At 39.9% G+C, this 18,183-nt stretch overlaps 1 protein-coding gene across 1 annotated transcript; it reads left to right on the top strand.

Annotated features, from left to right (window-relative positions):
• Positions 1–9,072: 9,072 nt before the first annotated feature.
• LOC122547564 (rod cGMP 3',5'-cyclic phosphodiesterase subunit gamma) lies at positions 9,073–15,936 on the top strand. The gene is made up of 4 exons (XM_043686180.2): positions 9,073–9,188; positions 11,980–12,220; positions 13,261–13,301; positions 14,264–15,936. Exons 2-4 carry the CDS (start codon positions 12,015–12,017, stop codon positions 14,338–14,340), a joined length of 324 nt encoding a protein of 107 aa, XP_043542115.1. The 5' UTR covers positions 9,073–9,188; positions 11,980–12,014; the 3' UTR covers positions 14,341–15,936.
• The last annotated feature ends 2,247 nt before the right edge of the window (positions 15,937–18,183 follow it).

The raw sequence follows: 18,183 nt of genomic DNA, 5'->3' as shown, positions 1-18,183 counted from the left end.
GGGAATACGGGATGGCATTTTTGCAAGAGGTAGGGTGGGAAGAGGTGTACTCCAGGTAGCTGTGGGAGTCGGTGGGTTTGTAGAAAATGTCAGTGTCAAGTCGGTCGTCACTGATGGAGATGGAGAGGTCCAGGGAGGGGAGGGAGGTGTCAGAGATGGTCCAGGTAAATTTAAGGTCAGGGTGGAATGTGTTGGTGAAGTTGATGAATTGCTCGACCTCCTCACGGGAGCACGAGGTGGCGCCAATGCAGTCATCAATGTAGCGGAGGAAGAGGTGGGGAGTGGTGCCGGTGTAATTACGGAAGATCAACTGCTCTACGTAGCCAACAAAGAGACAGGCATAGCTGGGGCCCATACGTGTGCCCATGGCTACCCCTTTGGTCTGGAGGAAGTGGGAGGATTCAAAGGAGAAATTGTTAAGGGTGAGGACCAGTTCGGCCAAACGAATGAGAGTGTCGGTGGAGGGGTACTGTTGGGAACATCTGGAGAGGAAAAAACGGAGGGCTTGGAGGCCCTGGTCATGACGGATGGAGGTGTAGAGGGATTGGATATCCATGGTGAAGATGAGGCGTTGGTGGCCGGGGAAACGGAAGTCTTGGAGGAGGTGGAGGGCGTGGGTGGTGTCTCGAACGTATGTGGGGAGTTCCTGGACTAGGGGGGATAGGACAGTGTCGAGGTAGGTAGAGATGAGTTCAGTGGGGCAGGAGCATGCTGAGACAATGGGTCGGCCAGGGTGGTCAGGCTTGTGGATCTTGGGAAGGAGGTAGAACCGGGCAGTGCGGGGTTCCCGGACTATGAGGTTGGAAGCTGTGGGTGGGAGATCTCCTGAGGTGATGAGGTTCTGTATGGTCTGGGAGATGATGGTTTGGTGATGGGGGGTGGGGTCATGGTCAAGGGGGCTGTAGGAAGTGGTGTCCTCGAGTTGGCGTTTGGCTTCAGCAATGTAGAGGTCAGTGCGCCAGACTACCACTGCGCCCCCTTTATCCGCTGGCTTGATGGTGAGGTCGGGATTGGAGCAGAGGGATTGGAGGGCTGCCCGTTGTGAGGGTGAGAGGTTGGAGTGGGGGAGGGGGGTCGACAGGTTGAGGCAGTTAATGTCCCGGCGGCAGTTGGAAATGAAGAGGTCGAGGGCAGGTAATAGGCTAGCGCGGGGTGTCCAGGTGGATGCAGTGTGTTGGAGGTGGCCGAAGGGGTCCTCGGAAGATGGGCGGGAATCCTGATTGTGAAAGTAAGCTCGGAGGCGGAGGCGACAGAAGAATTGTTTGATGTGTATTAAATTCATTGATGCGTGGACGGAGGGGGACGAAGGTGAGTCCTTTGCTGAGGACTGATCGTTCGTCCTCAGTGAGGGGGAGGTCTGGAGGGATGGTGAAAACTCGGCAGGGCTGGGAGCTGGGAGCTGGTGTGGGTGTAGAGCTGGGAGTGGGGTCGGAGCCAGTACTTGGAGTGGGTGTGATGGTGGGTGGAATGGGGGTAGAGTCATGAGCAGGGGTAGTGTTCCCCTCGGGGTTCTGGGGGGTGGGGATAAGGACAGTGGGGTCTGTGGGGGGGCGTGTCAGCAGAATGCAGGTGAGTGGCGCTGGTGGGGGCGGAAGTGGTGGCAGACACGGCAGTTGGGGTGGTGGAAGTCACTGAGTGTGTGGCATCAGTGATGATGTGAGGGGCGGAAGTGGCTGTGGGAGTGGCCATGATGGGGGCAGAAGTGACATCATCAATCAGCGTGGGGGTGGTAGCTGCATCAACCGCATGGCTAATGGTGTTTCCGAGGCCAGGGGAATCTTCTGGAATGTTCGAGGAGCGCTGGTTATGGAGGTGGGTAGATAAAAGTTTGTTGTACTTACAGTTTTTGATGTTTGAGATGGAATTGAAATACTGTTTGTTGAGAGTATGGATCCTCCTGAGGATGTAGTACAGAGTGGGTCCTTTGCAATTCTGAGAGAGTGTGGCCCTTAGCTGAGGCAGGGCAGACTGTAGAGAGGTTAGGTGCCGGCGCATTGCTGCAAGCGTGGAGCGGAGGATCTTGAAGGAGAACTGTCGCTGGTATTTTTGAATCTGTAGTCTGTACTGTTTGTCCTGTTCGGGTCCGAACTCTGCTGGTTTAAAGGTGGTCCGGAGTCCGTGTGGGATGAGTTGGTTACGGAGGCAGGCACTGAGGAATCAAATGTGGCTGTAGTAGCGGGTTTGTTTCAGGACATGGTTGAAGAGCTTCAGGGCAGAGGAAATGACCTGGGAGTTGCAGTGGGAGAGAGACTCCCTGAGATTCTTGTAGAGAGAGGAGGAAAACTTCTTCAAGGCAGGCATCCTTGCAAGAGGATTTGCAGTAGGGTTAAAATCAACGAGGTAAAAACAATGACTGCAGATGCTGGAAGTGTCTACTGTATCATAATCTTTCAGAATTTTAGACAGATCTATTTACCCCTCAGCTTTCTCTTTTCAAGTCTCTTTGTCCTTTGCTGTTAGATACAGCCTCATAGTTCTGGTATCATCCTTGTTAATCTTCCTGGCAAACTCTCTAATCTTCCTCTTTCCTTCTTATAATTCACTGACCAGAATTGTACACAGTCCTCCAAATATGACTGAACCAAGATTCAACAGCTATTTTTTTTATGTGTCAAGTCTATCTCTGTAGAAATAAACTTTAATACCTGGTTTCCTTTTGCTTTGGCCTAATTGATGTGTCACTAAAATCTCTCGTGATATGTTTATTTGTACTTCCCACAATTTCCTGAAAATTCATCACTTAAAAGAGAAACATTAATGATCACCCTAGCAACAATGGTCACCACTGATGTAATAACAACTCAGAGATTTGGGCATGTTTTCAGTTTTGTGCTGCGTGCACACTTTATTGGAATCACTGCTCCTTTTGCTATTGTTCAGAGAGTGAAAGGAAGAACAAACCTTCCATTGAACAAATGGGTGTCACCTTTTTCTTTGGTCATCGGTCACTCAGGGCAATTGTTTGGAAGTGACTTTTAATGAGTTTTAAAGTGTTTGTGAGAACATTAAAGGGAAGCTCTGACAAGAAGACAGTCTATTCAGTCTTCCATGCAAAAGCTGAAGCAGAATGGTACATAGAATAAAAGCCCCATATATGTTCTTTTACCATTTCCTATTCAAAGAAATGTAATATTCAGAATACACTGTTGCCTGGATTGATATATCACTGAAAGACAGTCTAAAAAGTCATGGAAATCTGAATGGTCATTGGAGTTGAAATGTTAACTTTGCTTTCCTTCCGATTATGCTGCCAGACCTGCTGAGATTCTCCAGCAATTTCTGTTTTTGCTTGAGATTTCCAGCATCCACGGTTTTTTGTTTGAAATCAAGATAATTGTTGTCCCAACTACTGTGTTTAGTAGACAGGTGTAATTTCTAGTAAGAATGAACTCCAAACTTGTCTTAAGAGAAGACCTTTATTGCAGCAAGTGCTCCAACCAAAAATGGCTTGATTTAATAGACCACCCCAAAATAATATGCTCTTTTTTTGAGGAAGAGCAAGAGGGTTGGTAACCTTTTGTTGCCTCTTGTCATTTTGCACCTCAGCAATAAGTTATTGTGGAGTGCAATAAATAGGTCTGAAGAGTAGACTTGCAGATTGTTGTAAATGTTATGGGATGTTTTTGGTATTTATTTGCACTCTAAGTGCAGTTGTTTAGGCATACAGGGAGCGAAATTCCTTATATCTAATAGATTAAAAAAAGACTCAATGCAGATTGGGAATACATTTTATAATATGCCTAGGTTTTGCTTCCATAATTTATTAAAAACCCAACCAGATCAGTAACGTCCTTCAGAGAAAGGGACTGACCAGCCATGCCCAGCTTTCCTGTAGCTGACTTTAGTTCTAAAGCAATCCAGATGCAGTTTAAGTGATTTTTGCACTGCCTGGGTAAGCTAGTAAATAAAATCAAACATAAATATTGCTAAAAGGAGACAAGAAGTCAGAGCTTTCCATCTCATGAGGACCAGGAAATAAATAATAGACTTGAATAAAAGGACACCATTTTATACAGAATGAGAAGAGAATACTGATTGGTTGGGCCATCATTGGCATGGAGACTGTGCCGGAAGTTAATTGTCAATCTTATTCTCATCCCCCCTCCCCCCCACCTTATTCCAGATTCAACCCACCAACTCGGCACTGCCCTCTTGAACTGTTCTACCTGTCCATCTTCTTTCCCACCTATTCGTTCCACCCTCCACTCCAACCTATCACCATCACCCCTACCTTCATCTTTTCATTGTTCTCTCCACCAACATTACTATACTACAAGTCTGTGATTTCCATGTTGGTATCATTAATAGTAGTTAATGGGTTTCACCTGCTGGTGCTGAATCCGGTCTCCTCCTGACAGTTCACCTTGAGTATAAATTGTGCATTGATAAAAAAAAACTATGTACATTCAGTCAGAGTTGATTTGCTGGATCATAATGTATTGGTTATGAAAATTATGTGGGGCATGGATAGGGTAAATAGGCAATGGGTAAATAGGCAATGTCTTTTCCCTGAGGTGGGGGAGTCCAGAACTAGAGGGCATAGGTTTAGGGTGAGAGGGGTAAGATATAAAAGAGACCTACGGGGCAATTTCTTCACACTGAGGGTGGTACGTGTATGGAATGAGCTGCCAGAGGAAGTGGTTGCAACATTTAAAAGGCATTTGGATGGGTATATGAATAGGAAGGGTTTGGAGGGATATGGGCTGGGTGCTGGCAGGTGGTACTAGATTGGGTTGGGATATCTGGTCGGCATGGACGAGTTGGACCGAAGAGTCTGTTTCCATGCTGTACATCTCTATGACTCTATGACTCTACCTATCGCATTCCCAGCTACCTTCCTCCCCAGCCCCATTTATCACTCAGCCGCTTTGAGCCTCCCCCACATTCCTGATGAAGACCTTGAAATGTCAACTGTCCTGCTCCTTGGATGCTGCCTGACCAGCTGTGCTTTTCCAGTGCCACACTTTTTGAATCTTAATTCTCAGATCAGGTTGGTAGATTCTGATTGGTCAGGGTTTTGTTTTGCAGAAGTAGCAGGGACTGATTGTCTCAATTCCCATTTTTTGAATGAAATAGGTACAAGGCATTTCCAAATTTGTTTGGACAAAACAAGGAGCTCCTTCTTTCTCTCTCTACATCATACCACCTTCTCAAATGCATTCCCCTTCTCAGGCTTTGCTTGTTCATGGTTCACAGGCCACACATCCATCCTGGTGGTGAAAATATTGAATAAAATTATTACACATTGGTGTCTTTTACTGAGTCACTGCACACACAACCACGAAAAAAATAAAACAGGCTCCCCCCTCCTTCTCTCCTTAAACCCCCCTTCACTTTGTCGCAAGCATTGCCCGTATCAGGCTTTGCTTGTTAATGTTTCACTGGCCACATGGGCTTTTTCCTGATGTTGGAAAATATAGAATCAAATCTTTGCAGAAAATAAAATTAAACAGGATCCCATTTATTTACATATCTAGTTCCTAGCACAAGCAGATGCATCGCATTGTGAGCCCAACTGATGAAGTTAAGTTGGTTTCCAGTGTAACTCGGAGCAAAATGTGAATTATTTAATAATTATTTTCAATCAGAAAACCACATCTAATAGTGGATGTACTTCTCTGAGATTTGCAGACATGGTCTGGTTGTGCATGGTGTCCATGATTCCCAAAGCAAATTGTCAATGGAGCGTGTTGTTTGTTAAACTAGGACTTACAGCCTACAAACATGGTATCATATTGACACTGAGACTCATATATAAGAATATTTAATTATGCAGGAGGCCTTTTTGCTTTGATGGCAGCCTTCTGTTAGAAGGGAAAACACTCATGGGTATCCTGCATTACAGCAGCGTGAGACAACAAAATTCAACTATTCATATTGTTAAGACACTTACCCCTGTCAGGGTAAAATGAAATAGATTAGGTACTGCTCAAGGCCAAAAGTGGTCAACATGGGACTTTTCAAAGTTTTTGCAGTAAACAGCGAATGATGTTTTGGATCAGTCTGTGTGTTCTTACACAAGTTTGTTTTGATATGCCCTCAGGACCAAGATTACATGGTGGGGAAATTATTAGGGCCTAATAATGAGGTTGCCAATCAGATTGATCATGTGAGTTTGTAAGAATCCTGAACTGTATATTGACCTGTGAGCATAGGCTTTTAGTAGGTGACTGTTGAGAACCCATTGAGAGATTTCTCAACGAATGTGTCTAAAAAAAATGAATTTGTTCAATTTCTCTGCTCAACAGTAAATTTGAGTGCAGGACAGTGTTTATTAAGTTCGGTAAAGAAACTCTTTGATGTAGCTGCAGATTAAAATATTGCAAATATGTCATCTACATATTGAAAATAAGCAAGGGATTGGATGTTAGTGGTCCATCAAAAATACGTTTTTGTTGGTAACCAATGAAGATATTACTAAGAGCTGAGGATGGGATTGATTCCTTGGCAATGCTATCTGTTAGGGTGCACATGGTATAATTGAAACTGAACTCAAACATGTGAGTTGTTAAGTTCATCAGTTTGATGAACTCAGATTCAGACACTGGTGGAATGACTAGATTGCAATGATATAGTGACACAGTTCAATTGTCAATGGCGTCTTTGAGTGGTATGTTGGTGAATAAGCTAACAATGTCAGAGTTTCACATGAATTTATTATTGCTCTCAGTATGTATGCCTTAGCAAAGGTAAATTAGATTTGCATTTTGACGCATTTAAGCATGCTAGATGTAAATCCATAAACACACAGGATCCCGGTTTATGTGGGTAAAAGGAACTTGTACATTTGCTGCACCATTTTCATAAAGAAAAGGTCATAGAGATAACAAATCTCTGTTGAATCCCCCATGGCAACACACTGACCAAACAGAATCTACCTTCCTGGTCTGAGAACAAAGATCGACAGTTAACTGTTCCTCCATGCCAATGATTATCAAACTAATCAGCACACTCTTCTCATGTTGTAGAAAATAGTGTCTCTTTATTCAAGTCTGTTTCTTGAGTTCTGGTTCAGTTTAGAGCAGGATAAAAAAAATCAACTCCCTGCCTCCATTTAGCAATATTTAAACTTTGCATTCTCAAGCAAATATTTACTGTAAAATTGTACTGCCACTATTAAGGAAGATCTATTATTCTCAGGATGACTTATGTTGAGCACTTCAATGCCAGCCTTGCCAGCAGTTTGCAAATCTTGAGAATTATTAAAAGGTAGTCATACATTCTTAGATTCACAGAGAGATACAGCACAGAAATAGACCTTTTGGTCCAACATGTCCATGGCACCCAGATATCCTAAATAAATCTAGCCCCATTTGCCATTATTTGGCCCATATCCCTCTAAATGTTTCCTATTCATATACCCATCCAGATGCCTTTTAAATGTTGTAATTGTACCAGCATCCACCATTTCCTCTGGCAGCTCATTCTATACACCCACCACCCTTTGTGTGAAAGAGTTGCCCCTTAGGTCCCTTTTATATCTATCCCCTCTCACCCTAAGCCAATGCCTTTTAAGCTCCCCTTCTCCAGGGAAAAAAAGCCATATCTATTTACAGTATTCATGCCCCTCATGATTTTATAAACCTCTATAAGGTCACCCCTCACCCTTCAACACTCCAGGGAAAACTGCCCCAGTCTATTCAGCCTCTCCCTGTATCTCAAACCCTCCAACCCTGGCAACACCCTTGTAAATATTCTTTGAAACATTTCAAGTTTCACAACATCCTTCCTATAGCCTTGGTTAACAGATCAAGAAATGTACCTCATAATGCCACTTTGTGTTTCTGTCCTCTTTTTCAAGGCCTCATAACTCAAACTTTCCCAAAACATAATTGTTAAAAAGATGCCGAATTGGGACTCCACTCAGGACTTCAATAGGAGTTTAGGCCTTCAATATTACATTCAATCAATTTGGTTCAAAAGTCTAACTTAGCCCCAATGTATGTCCCTTTGTAAAAAATAAATTTTGACCCAAATTTTTGTTGCACAGCACATCTTATTCATTCATATGTGTAGATTTTAAATACCTTTGCGTGGCAGGTTACAGAACTATGTAAGTCAGTATTGGTGCAATGAGGGAAACAAAGTATCTGAACCTGAATGAAGAAGACGAGCAATAAGCTGTCTCTTCAATCAGTCTAATAGAATGGTAAATTACAGTGAATGAATTCACTGTCAAATTAATTACAAGAGGAAAGACAACGAGAAGGAAAGACAAATCGAATTAAGGGAGAAGAAGGAATTAGTAAGAGAGAATAAAAATTACATTTTTGAAGTATTCAAAGTTTGATAAAAGAATAAGACACCAGACTTGGATTAATTTATTTTCAGAGTCAGAGAAGTTAATTTAAGTAATCAATTTATTAAGTCATTGCAAGGCACAAAAGTACTTTGCCTTGAACAGACAAGACTTAGCCTTCAGTGATGTGTTTAGTCCCTATCCACTGTGGAAATGCAGCGCATGTACAGCATTCAATGTACTTCAAAGCTGAGGAAGACAATGAAGCTAACAGTGGGGTGGCACAACTCAGACTGCAAGCTTTGAATGTTTGAATTCATCACAGATCTGTTCCTCTACTGAAGTTGTGTAATTTGCTCAGCAATAATGGACAACAATTAATAATGAATATTATTACCACCACCTTTAAATTGAAAGCAAAACCTAGGACAATGTTCCATATGCTCAAATTATTCCACAACCTTTTTTAAAGTTCTTTGATGATAATTTCTGATCTTATTAGTTTCCCACTGTTGGCAGCTCTCATATTATGACAACTGAATTCTCCTCTACTTGCTTCTGTATATTTCATTTTTATAAAAATAAATAAAAATTGCCTGATATCATAATTTAAAGTGAAAATACATAAAATATTCAACATTCTTGGTTTTGGAATGAAATAAGAGATTGTAAAATAAATTCTGCTCTGTGATACAAAACACTAAAAGGTGACATCTCAATTGAGGCTCAGCTTATCTTCTTCATATCAGCTTTTACTCCATCAGTTACGCCATCAGATTAATATGTGTGTATGTGTGATGTCAATATCCTATTTATGGATCAATAAAAGGTGGATTCAGAGCAGCAAAGATCCAGAACCACGTAGATAGAAAGACAGAAGCATTGACGAGAGCTAGTTAGGGCTCTCGCCTTTCAGTTGGCGAATGTTCCCCTTTGCCTCCACATAGTGGTAAGTACCTGGTAGTTATACTTCTCACCAAGCTGTACTTGCCTGTAAAATATAGAGCACATTTCATATAATTAGGATAAGCACATTTCATATAATTAGTATATATGCTATGAATAAGCTATCCAGTGGGAAATTTTAAGAATATTTAAGCTAACTGAGTCAATAATGATGAAAAATGTTAAAAGTCCATTTCTCAACTATTAAAGTCAATACTTGCATAGAAATCTTCAGAGGCTATTTTTTACTACAGAAATATTATTTATTTGAATATCAAGCTTGACATTCAAATGTTGTTTACCCACACTGTTATCTCATTACCAGGTTTCTATTGAAACAAATTTTCAGAAACTGTTTATCTTTTAAAATGTCTATACTTAAAGAAGCATAATCTTAAATGCTGGGCATCATATTATCAAATCTTATCAAACTCTGTTATATTTGTTTAAAAATACCTTTATTTTTAAAATGTGCTGTAATAATCAGGAAGCTGCATTCAGTTTTTGCTTATCCTTCTTGGTTTGATAATATGCATTTTTACATCAAGATCATTGCATAGAATTCTTATAATTATTTTACATTAGGAAATGATTTCCTTTATGGATCTAACGTAATTGGACATGAAATAATGATGTCAACATGCTAAAGATTTGTATCAAAGTGTTGACCTCCTCAAAGTTTGGGAGAAGATTTGTGTGCTCGTCGTTGTTGTGGTTCTGTTTGCCGAGCTGGGAATTTGTGTTGCAGACATTTCGTCCCCTGCCTAGGCGACATCATCAGTGCTTGGGAGCCTCCTGTGAAGCTTCATAGGAGGCTCCCAAGCACTGAGGATGTCACCTAGACAGGGGACGAAACGTCTGCAACACAAATTCCCAGCTCGGCAAACAGAACCACAACAACAGTGTTGACTTCCTATTAGTACACTTTGTTGGTTGATTCTTCCAAAGTGTAGCACTGCTGAATTTCTTCTGTGTGTTTTGAAACAAGCTAAGTTTTTTTGGCTGCAGATTAGTCTTTTGTATTTCGTATTACATCCCAGTCTAAAATTCAACAAGCTCCTATTGGGTAAGCGACTGCTCCTATGAAGCAGATTATGATCTCAAATGGATTTGATAAAGTATACCAAATTAATAATGCATGTAAACCACTATTTTTTTCACAATCTATTTTTCATTATACAGAAAGTTACCAAAAAAGTACATTGAATTCATTGGTCACACAGATTCAATGGTTATTGAGATACAAACGTGAAGGTCCCACTGTGTGGAAATAGGATCTCAACCTAAGTTAAACATGCTTAGGAGAAGAGCTTAAATATTTGTAAAAGTCACAGAACTGAAGTAAAATATGTGTTAATTTACTTATGGGTAATGAGGACCTTTAAGAGAGATGCATCTGACCTGCACTCATTTGAAATGATCACTTGACCAATGTTCTTAGCCACTGAAGAACAGGTGTCTATGTGTCAGGGATTTGTGTAAATAAGCCTCTTACTCATCTGTACTCCCGTATCAGCAAAATTGTAACTGATTTAATTAATGAAAATGCAGCGTTAGCATATTGGGAATCATTTGACCTTGAAACCCAATTTCAGGACATGCATTGGTACAAAAGGATCCTTAGTTTATTTGCAATGAACTACCCTGTTTTAAATTAGAATATTAGTCACAAGCTTAAAAGTACTTACATTAATTAGTTCACTTTTCCACATTTATTTACATGAAAACAGTTTTGAATACAAAATAACACACTGACAACTTGATCCTTAATTCTTTTTGTTAAGTCTTCTTACCAGTAAATAGTTAATCAAAATGACTGTGTGGTACAATTACCAAATTACTCACAAAGACAAATGCAACAGAGAAAATAAATATGCTGACAAAAACCCAAAAAGGAACTTTATTAAAAACATCTGGAAACTGTGTGATTGTAACTAAAAATCTTATTTATTATCATAGCCTTCCAAACCTGCACACAATATTGATTCAGTCATCCAGTTTCAATAACTCTGAGCCTTTGCTGAATTGCACAGTCTGAGTCAGGTAGATAGTTGGTATGGTTTAGTTGTAAACGTGTTATGTTGAATTGAAACATGATTGAAATTAAGAGTTTTAAAGTTCCCAGTAATATGATCCACTTTTCAGCACCAAACACAGAATCATAGCTCAGCGTTTTATCTGAACACGTGGCTATTCAGATTCTAATACTTTGAATTACTTTGTAAAAGTTTTAACCAATCATAGAAACTTAGACATACAGCACAGAAAGAGGCCACTTGCTTCATCATACCTGCGCTGGCTGTATTAATAAAAAAATGTATAGTACAAATTGAATGGAGTATTTTATAAATTAGTTCTCAAGATCACAAAAATCTAGCATTATCTTGTATTTCTTGCCTGTTATGTATATTTACTTGCATGATGTGTTATTTGCATCCAATTTATTTAGTCAGAGTTATCATCCCTAGAATCCTGGATCACTCTATTTTTATTTCATTGGCAGCTATTTACTTAAATAAACATTGGAAGAAAGAAAAGATGAAAGGGTTAATTCTTTCAAACTTAAATCCTTTGCCAATGCCCTCTTCTTGCTACTCTTCAGTCTTTGCAATCCTATTACAAGCAGAACTGTTGGAAAGTAATCCCATTGTCCCTGTCCTTGGGTTCATTCTGAGGATTAAGATTAGACTAAACAGTGTCACACTGACTCTGTGATAATCTAGGAGGTGAAGTAACGTCGCTATATTTACAACATTACATTAACTGGTAAAGGTTTTGTCTCTTTTGAAATATAGTACCCTAGTGAAGTGCAGCACAAAAAACAGTAACTATGGCAGCAAACCCCCTGGAAATTCAACCAAACTTGAAAGCACAAGAGATGGCTCTCTCTTTAGAACCACCGAAACCTTTGGGAGAAATTAAATCAGCCACAAGAGTAACTGGAGGACCAGCAACTCCTAGGAAAGGACCACCAAAGTTCAAACAAAGACAGACAAGACAGTTTAAGAGCAAGCCACCAAAGAAAGGAGTACAAGGGTAAGAGGAAAAATAAATGCAGAATCAATTTAATTTAAAGGTGTGCAGCATCAGTGGAATTGTTGGGTGGAAGTAGACGGATGAAATTAAAGCTAAACTGAGTTCCAAAGCTGTTTGATGGATAAAACTATGAAATATGCTGTCAAACAATTATTTCAGTTTTCTCACATGTAAGAGCAGCTACCACCCCTACCCTGCTCCCCATCTCTCCCCCCACCCCCCCCCCCCCCCCCCCCAGCTCCCCCCAGCTCCCAACATTTTCAGAATCAGCAGCATTAACTGACAGTAATGACTGGTGATTTTGAAAAGTCTAATGGATGGTCAATTCATTTCCAATCAAATAACCTTTCAATTGTTACCACAGGCTGCCCAAATTCCCAAAGAGCTGCTTCGATATTATTGGTGGTGTTTCAGTGCAAATGCACTAAAAGAAAAGGGAGCTGATTAAATCAAAACGCTAAAATCAGTGTTTAATTGGGTCAGCATTCCCTCAATTGAACTTGCCATACTTATGTTACTCCCAGTTATGTAAAGCTAGACTAGAATGTACAGCACAACACTGTGGAGTGGTAAAATGCAGGTTTTGGCTTGCAATTTCTCTATGCAAGGGATAATTAATAATAAAATGCAGGATCAACCAAGTTGGATGTCCAGCCCCTGCTCAGAATGGCACTGGGGCATGGTGACTTATTAAACACTTCACTGCATTTATTTATTAAATACTAGTGACAATGAATCATTGAATTCAGCTCAGATAGTTCATCTTAACTGAAGCAGCTGATTAGCTAACAGCTTCTCTCATTAGGGAAAGTGCATTTCAGTGAGAGAAATATCAAGCAAGGTTTTCAATCCTGCTCACTGTTCAGTCAATCAAAATGCATCGGTGTGGATATTGGACAAGGACAGAACCAATTTCAACTGTGATGCTACCCACAATCAAATAGCCTTTTAAAACTTGATGTCTGTGGACATAAGGCAGATTACAACCTGTAGAATGGTTTAATATGAGTTGCTAAATAGTATTTCTGCCTCTCCCATAGGTTTGGTGATGACATTCCTGGAATGGAAGGATTAGGCACAGGTAGGATTTCATTTTCAAACTTGCTGTTCTTCATTATTCTGGACACATGTTGCACATTATTAATGGACAGGGAATTATTTTGTAGCATTTGATTTGATTTGATTTGATTTATTAGTTTCTCATGTACCTAAGTACAGTAAAAAGTTTTGTTTTGTGAGCAGTACAGGCAGATCATAAAATACAAGGTTGATAGGATGATTGAACAGGGTGGGGAATACAAAGTTACAGCTGCAGGAGAAGGTGTACAAAACGCAAGACTAACATTAGATTTGAAATTTGTGAGATCCATTCAGAAGTCTAATAATAGCGGGCACAGAATGCTATTCAAGATAGGCGTTGACAGTTTTATTGCGTTCGCACTGTACCAATATTATACTAGTTTAACAGTTTAAATTGGCATCAAATGGAAATAAAAAAAGACAGCACATTATGTCAGAAAGCAGTCTTACGATATGGAATATGTGTTAGCCGACCCTTCAATAATTTCATTCATCACAATCTCTTTTAATTATTAGTGTTTATTTGAGCTGCTGTATGCCTTTTAAGTCAATAACAATGGGTGGAAAGTGTTCAATGATAACTATTTTCCTGTAAACTAACTAGTGACCTTTAGTAGTACATGTTGTAAAGTAATGCCTCTGTGACACTGTGATACCACTTTGACAGTTATCCAATTAAATTAAACCAACCTTTCCATATCAAGCTATTAATGCAATCAGATAATACATATTTGTATTATCAAAAGATGTTATTTATTATGGCAGAAATTATAATTAAAACATACCTTGCAAGAATCACACTGAATGATGAAAGAGAAGCCCGTTCTTTCTTACCTAGAAGAGTGATTAATTGTCTACATGGGTGTAAAGGCTGAGGAAAATGAAGTGTTAAGCACTTTAAATGATGGTGGTAACACAACGTTAACTGCATTATTGCTGAAATTGTCCTTCTTTGGTTTACAGATATCACCGTCATATGCCCCTGGGAGGCCTTCAATCATCTGGAATTACACGAACTAGCACAATATGGTATCATCTGAAGTCGTAACAGAACTCTGCATTTTTACTGTGTTCCTCGGGAGAGTTTCCAACACCACCCCATCCTCCCCTCTCTATTTCACCAGTGGCTTCAAAAACAGAAAAAAGGCCAAGCCTCTTGCACAACTGCAAAGAAAAGCATAGTAGTAAAAACAAACTCTCCTTTCCAGACTCATGTTTCCTTTGTACTTCACTTAAAACATGAGCATGTTTCCTGAAATGTATCACTCAGAATTCTTGTCTCTTGTTATCATCAATGCCGATCATTCCTCAACTCACCTTCTTTCCAACAATATTAGCTAAAAATTTTTAAATCCATGGACATATTGGCATGAACTATTATGCTTTTTTTTAAAATGCACATCTCTGTAAACATCATGATGGCACATATGCAAATCCATTCTGATCATTGTGATTCTATAAGTATTGAACTTTGTAGGAGAACTATGTATGTGTGTGATTCTGTGAATGTCCAAGGTGGAATTCAGAAATCCCCCAAATCCCTTACTCATACCTCCTTCTGAATGAGAGACTGACCCAAAACAGCACTGCATTACTGCTAGTATCCATGAGTCAAATCATGTTTTCTCTATGACTTATTGCAACGTTCAAGTTTTAAATAGTTAAATATTTGAACTTTGTCCCCACCCTCTCCCCAAAATGAACTACTCAGGGACTCTCAGAAATTTAGGTTTGTTAAGAACTTGTAAGGAGATTGCTGGTGATTTGTGTAATCTGTGGATGAATTATTTTATTATTAAATGATTACCCTTACTTAAGTTACTCACATTCATTCACCTACCTGTTCTCAATTAATTCATTTATACCACTTGTTTTATTCCATCATTACTCATGAAATTTTTCATTTTATGCTCATTGATTGAAATTCAAATGTTATTTTTTGTATCGAATTTTTTATACCTTGTCCCACATTGTTCCATTTTTATATCTTTGTCTATTGCACTGTTTGGGTATAGTTCACTCAATTCAAAATCCTTCTTGATCACTGCTGTAATATGGCAGTTAAACCTTTTCCTCATCTCTTTTGTTAATTGTTGCTTCTTCTTTCCTGAAGTACACCGTTTCTTGTGCAAATTTATTGTTGCAAAGCTACTGTAATCTATGCAAAGAGAAAGTTCCAATTTCCACTTTTCAACGTTTGCATGTTTGACATTATTTGTTCAATCGTTTATCATTCTCGTTAACTTTGTTGTTTTTTAACTGAGATTTTCTGTTATATTACCATTTCTAATCTCATCCTGCATTGACTTGCATTTTGGATTTCAATTTTGAATGAACTTTTCTTTGCAATTTTAATATCAAGTTTTTTTTGGTTTATCATTTTGAAAATACTAAGACCAACACATTTCATCATTTCTTCCTTCCCTTTGCTGCATTTATTTCTGATCGATTTATCTCTAATTCTGCAGTAACACCAATAGAAGGAGGTATGTTCAGGGAAGATTGACAATGCCGTGTGGGGATCCTTAGCAAAAACCTTGATGGGTTGTAGCATATTTAAAATGAGACATTGTCATCTGGAGACTGGATTGTTCTCTCTACAACATAAATCCAATAAAGCTTGAAAAAAAAAGGAATACTTGTACTACTTGCTTTTTTTACTTTTGCGTTTGTTTTAAAGTCTCAAGATTTATTTTAAAGTTTGAGTCCTTCTCACAACATTTTGCTGTCCAGCCAGAAGACAGAATTGTCTAATCCAAGGACAAGCCTTCAGCACCATAACCCTTACCCTATTTGTTTAAGGTACAAAGTAATAGCCTAGGATCATGTGCTAAAGAGAATTTGCTCACTTTACCAAAGAATGTCCTTTTTGCTGAAGTTGCAAGGAATTTACAGTTCACTTATTTGATGGGGTCAATGCGAGATTACTAGGGATCATAAAGACCATTCAGCCCAACCAGAAAGAATCAATACCATCCTCATCACATCACCGAGCCAATTCTTGGCTTTTATTTCGCCTCCATTTCCATATTTGTTCCATGTCGAAAAGTGTGGCACTGGAAAAGCACAGCAGGTCAGGCAGCATCCAAGGAGCAGAAGAGTCAACGTTTCGGGTATAAGCCCTCCATCAGGATTGTCTGTTCCATGGGTTGTTAACTGTGAAAAAGGATTATTTGATGTTATGATTTGCCGTTCACTGAGAAGGAACCTCTCCCTTTTTGCTGTTGGGAGAAAAGCATGGACTATGGGTAGAATTTGGATCTACTTATAGAACAGGAGGCCAGCATCAGACCAGGAACAAATCTTGCTGGAAGATATTTTGCTTTGACTTTTTAACACAGCCATGGCATTAATATGTGATTTTTCTAGGTTTCCTTGACCTACTGGAGTGAAAGGACATGAAGATGACCCACACTGGATAGTTACACCTCTCAGTTTTAAAAAATACAGTGAGGACTGAATTAGTGAAATATCAGAAAAGAGAGAGCAAGCACAAGGTCCACTGTGGGAAGATTGACTCACTACTGCCCCATGAACCCCAAGGCCTAGAAGGGCAACACAGGAGGAACAGGGTTATGAAACAAAACAGGATTTGCTAAAATGGAGAGCTACAGGAATGTGAGTCCTTGCTGATGAGAACGGTACTGAAAGAACTTCAATGATCTCTTCAGGAGTGGAAACGTAAACATTGTCCTATATTCAGTTTGCAAATCCCCACTATTCTCTTGCACAGAACTTCACATATCAACACAATTTGTAGGTTAACTCATTCCCCTTTCTCAGGGTATCCCCTCACATTGTCATCTGAGCAGCTGCTCCTGACACTGACCTTCATCAAACTGCCATCTCACATTTGTCACTCACAGTCACTTTCTAGAAATATTGTTCCTCCATCTTCTCAAAACATCTGCATTCCTCTTTGCAGGAAAAGAAAACGTAAAACTCTGGGAGAAACAAGAAGGATGCCTCTTAACTACTATGATGGATACATTGAAACTGCAGAGTGGCCACGCACAACACCATTGGAGATTGGAGAGATTGTGCTCTCCCACGTAGCTGACCTGGATATCACAAAACCGCACAACACACAATAGTCCCACATATTACCAGTGACTGAAATATGATCATCCATATGATGATGATTTGGAATATTTTTGCTTTATCACAGCTAACTTAATGTCTTCCACTTTCCCCAGAGTATTCAAGTGTGATACACAGAGGATGGTGCACAAGAACTCTGAGGAGTCCTCAGACGAGGTTGTGCACTCTGAGGAAATATCATTACATGAAACATGTGATCTCCCACGAGGTACTGGAAACAAGGACAGCAAAGGAAGGTGCAGGGTCAACCTAGCTCTGTCAGCTGGACACAAATGCTGAGCACGAAGGAGGTGTGGTGAACAGCCAAGGCAATTATTCTGGAGCAGATTTCCATCTCCCAGAGAAAGCATTAAACATGGCAGGCAACAAAAGTGCACTCTGGCCCACACGATGGCCAGGTGACTCAGTCTGCTAGATTATATAGTGTGAAAGAAAACCTTAATGGGGCCATACAGTACTTCACTGAAGCACAGTAAAGTTCTCACCAATGTTTAGCTGGCAGAATAGTGCCATGGTGTCTGTAAAAGGGATGGTGCAGGAAGGGCACATGCAAGTGGGTGCTCTGCTCATGGGATTTTTTAAATAATTATTCTTTCCTGGCAGATGGACAAGTTTGACAGGGCCCAGCATGTGTTGCCCATCCCTACCTACCCTTGAACGAATGGGTTGGTACAGTCTTTCAGACAACTGTTCAGAGTTAAGAGTCACTCTTAGGTCAGACCAGATAAGGAGTGCAAATTTCCTTCCCTAGAGGATATTAGTCAACCAGATGGGTTTTTACA

This window comes from Chiloscyllium plagiosum, unplaced genomic scaffold (genome assembly GCF_037043375.1).
Source record: "Chiloscyllium plagiosum isolate Xiang-an unplaced genomic scaffold, Cpla_swu_hap1 HiC_scaffold_25, whole genome shotgun sequence".
In the NCBI taxonomy this organism is placed as follows: Eukaryota; Metazoa; Chordata; class Chondrichthyes; order Orectolobiformes; family Hemiscylliidae; genus Chiloscyllium; species Chiloscyllium plagiosum.
The sequence above is the reverse complement of the archived record's forward strand: the minus strand, read 5'-3'. Positions and strand labels throughout refer to the sequence as shown.

What these genes read in the sequence shown, in the direction of transcription:
- LOC122547564 (XM_043686180.2), top strand. Translation starts at nt 12,015, where the DNA reads ATGGCAGCAAACCCCCTGGAAATTCAACCAAACTTGAAAGCACAAGAG. An exon ending in CCAAAGAAAGGAGTACAAGG is followed by an intron (nt 12,221 to 13,260) that starts GTAAGAGGAAAA and finishes CCTCTCCCATAG; the next exon opens with GTTTGGTGATGACATTCCTG. An exon ending in AATGGAAGGATTAGGCACAG is followed by an intron (nt 13,302 to 14,263) that starts GTAGGATTTCAT and finishes TTTGGTTTACAG; the next exon opens with ATATCACCGTCATATGCCCC.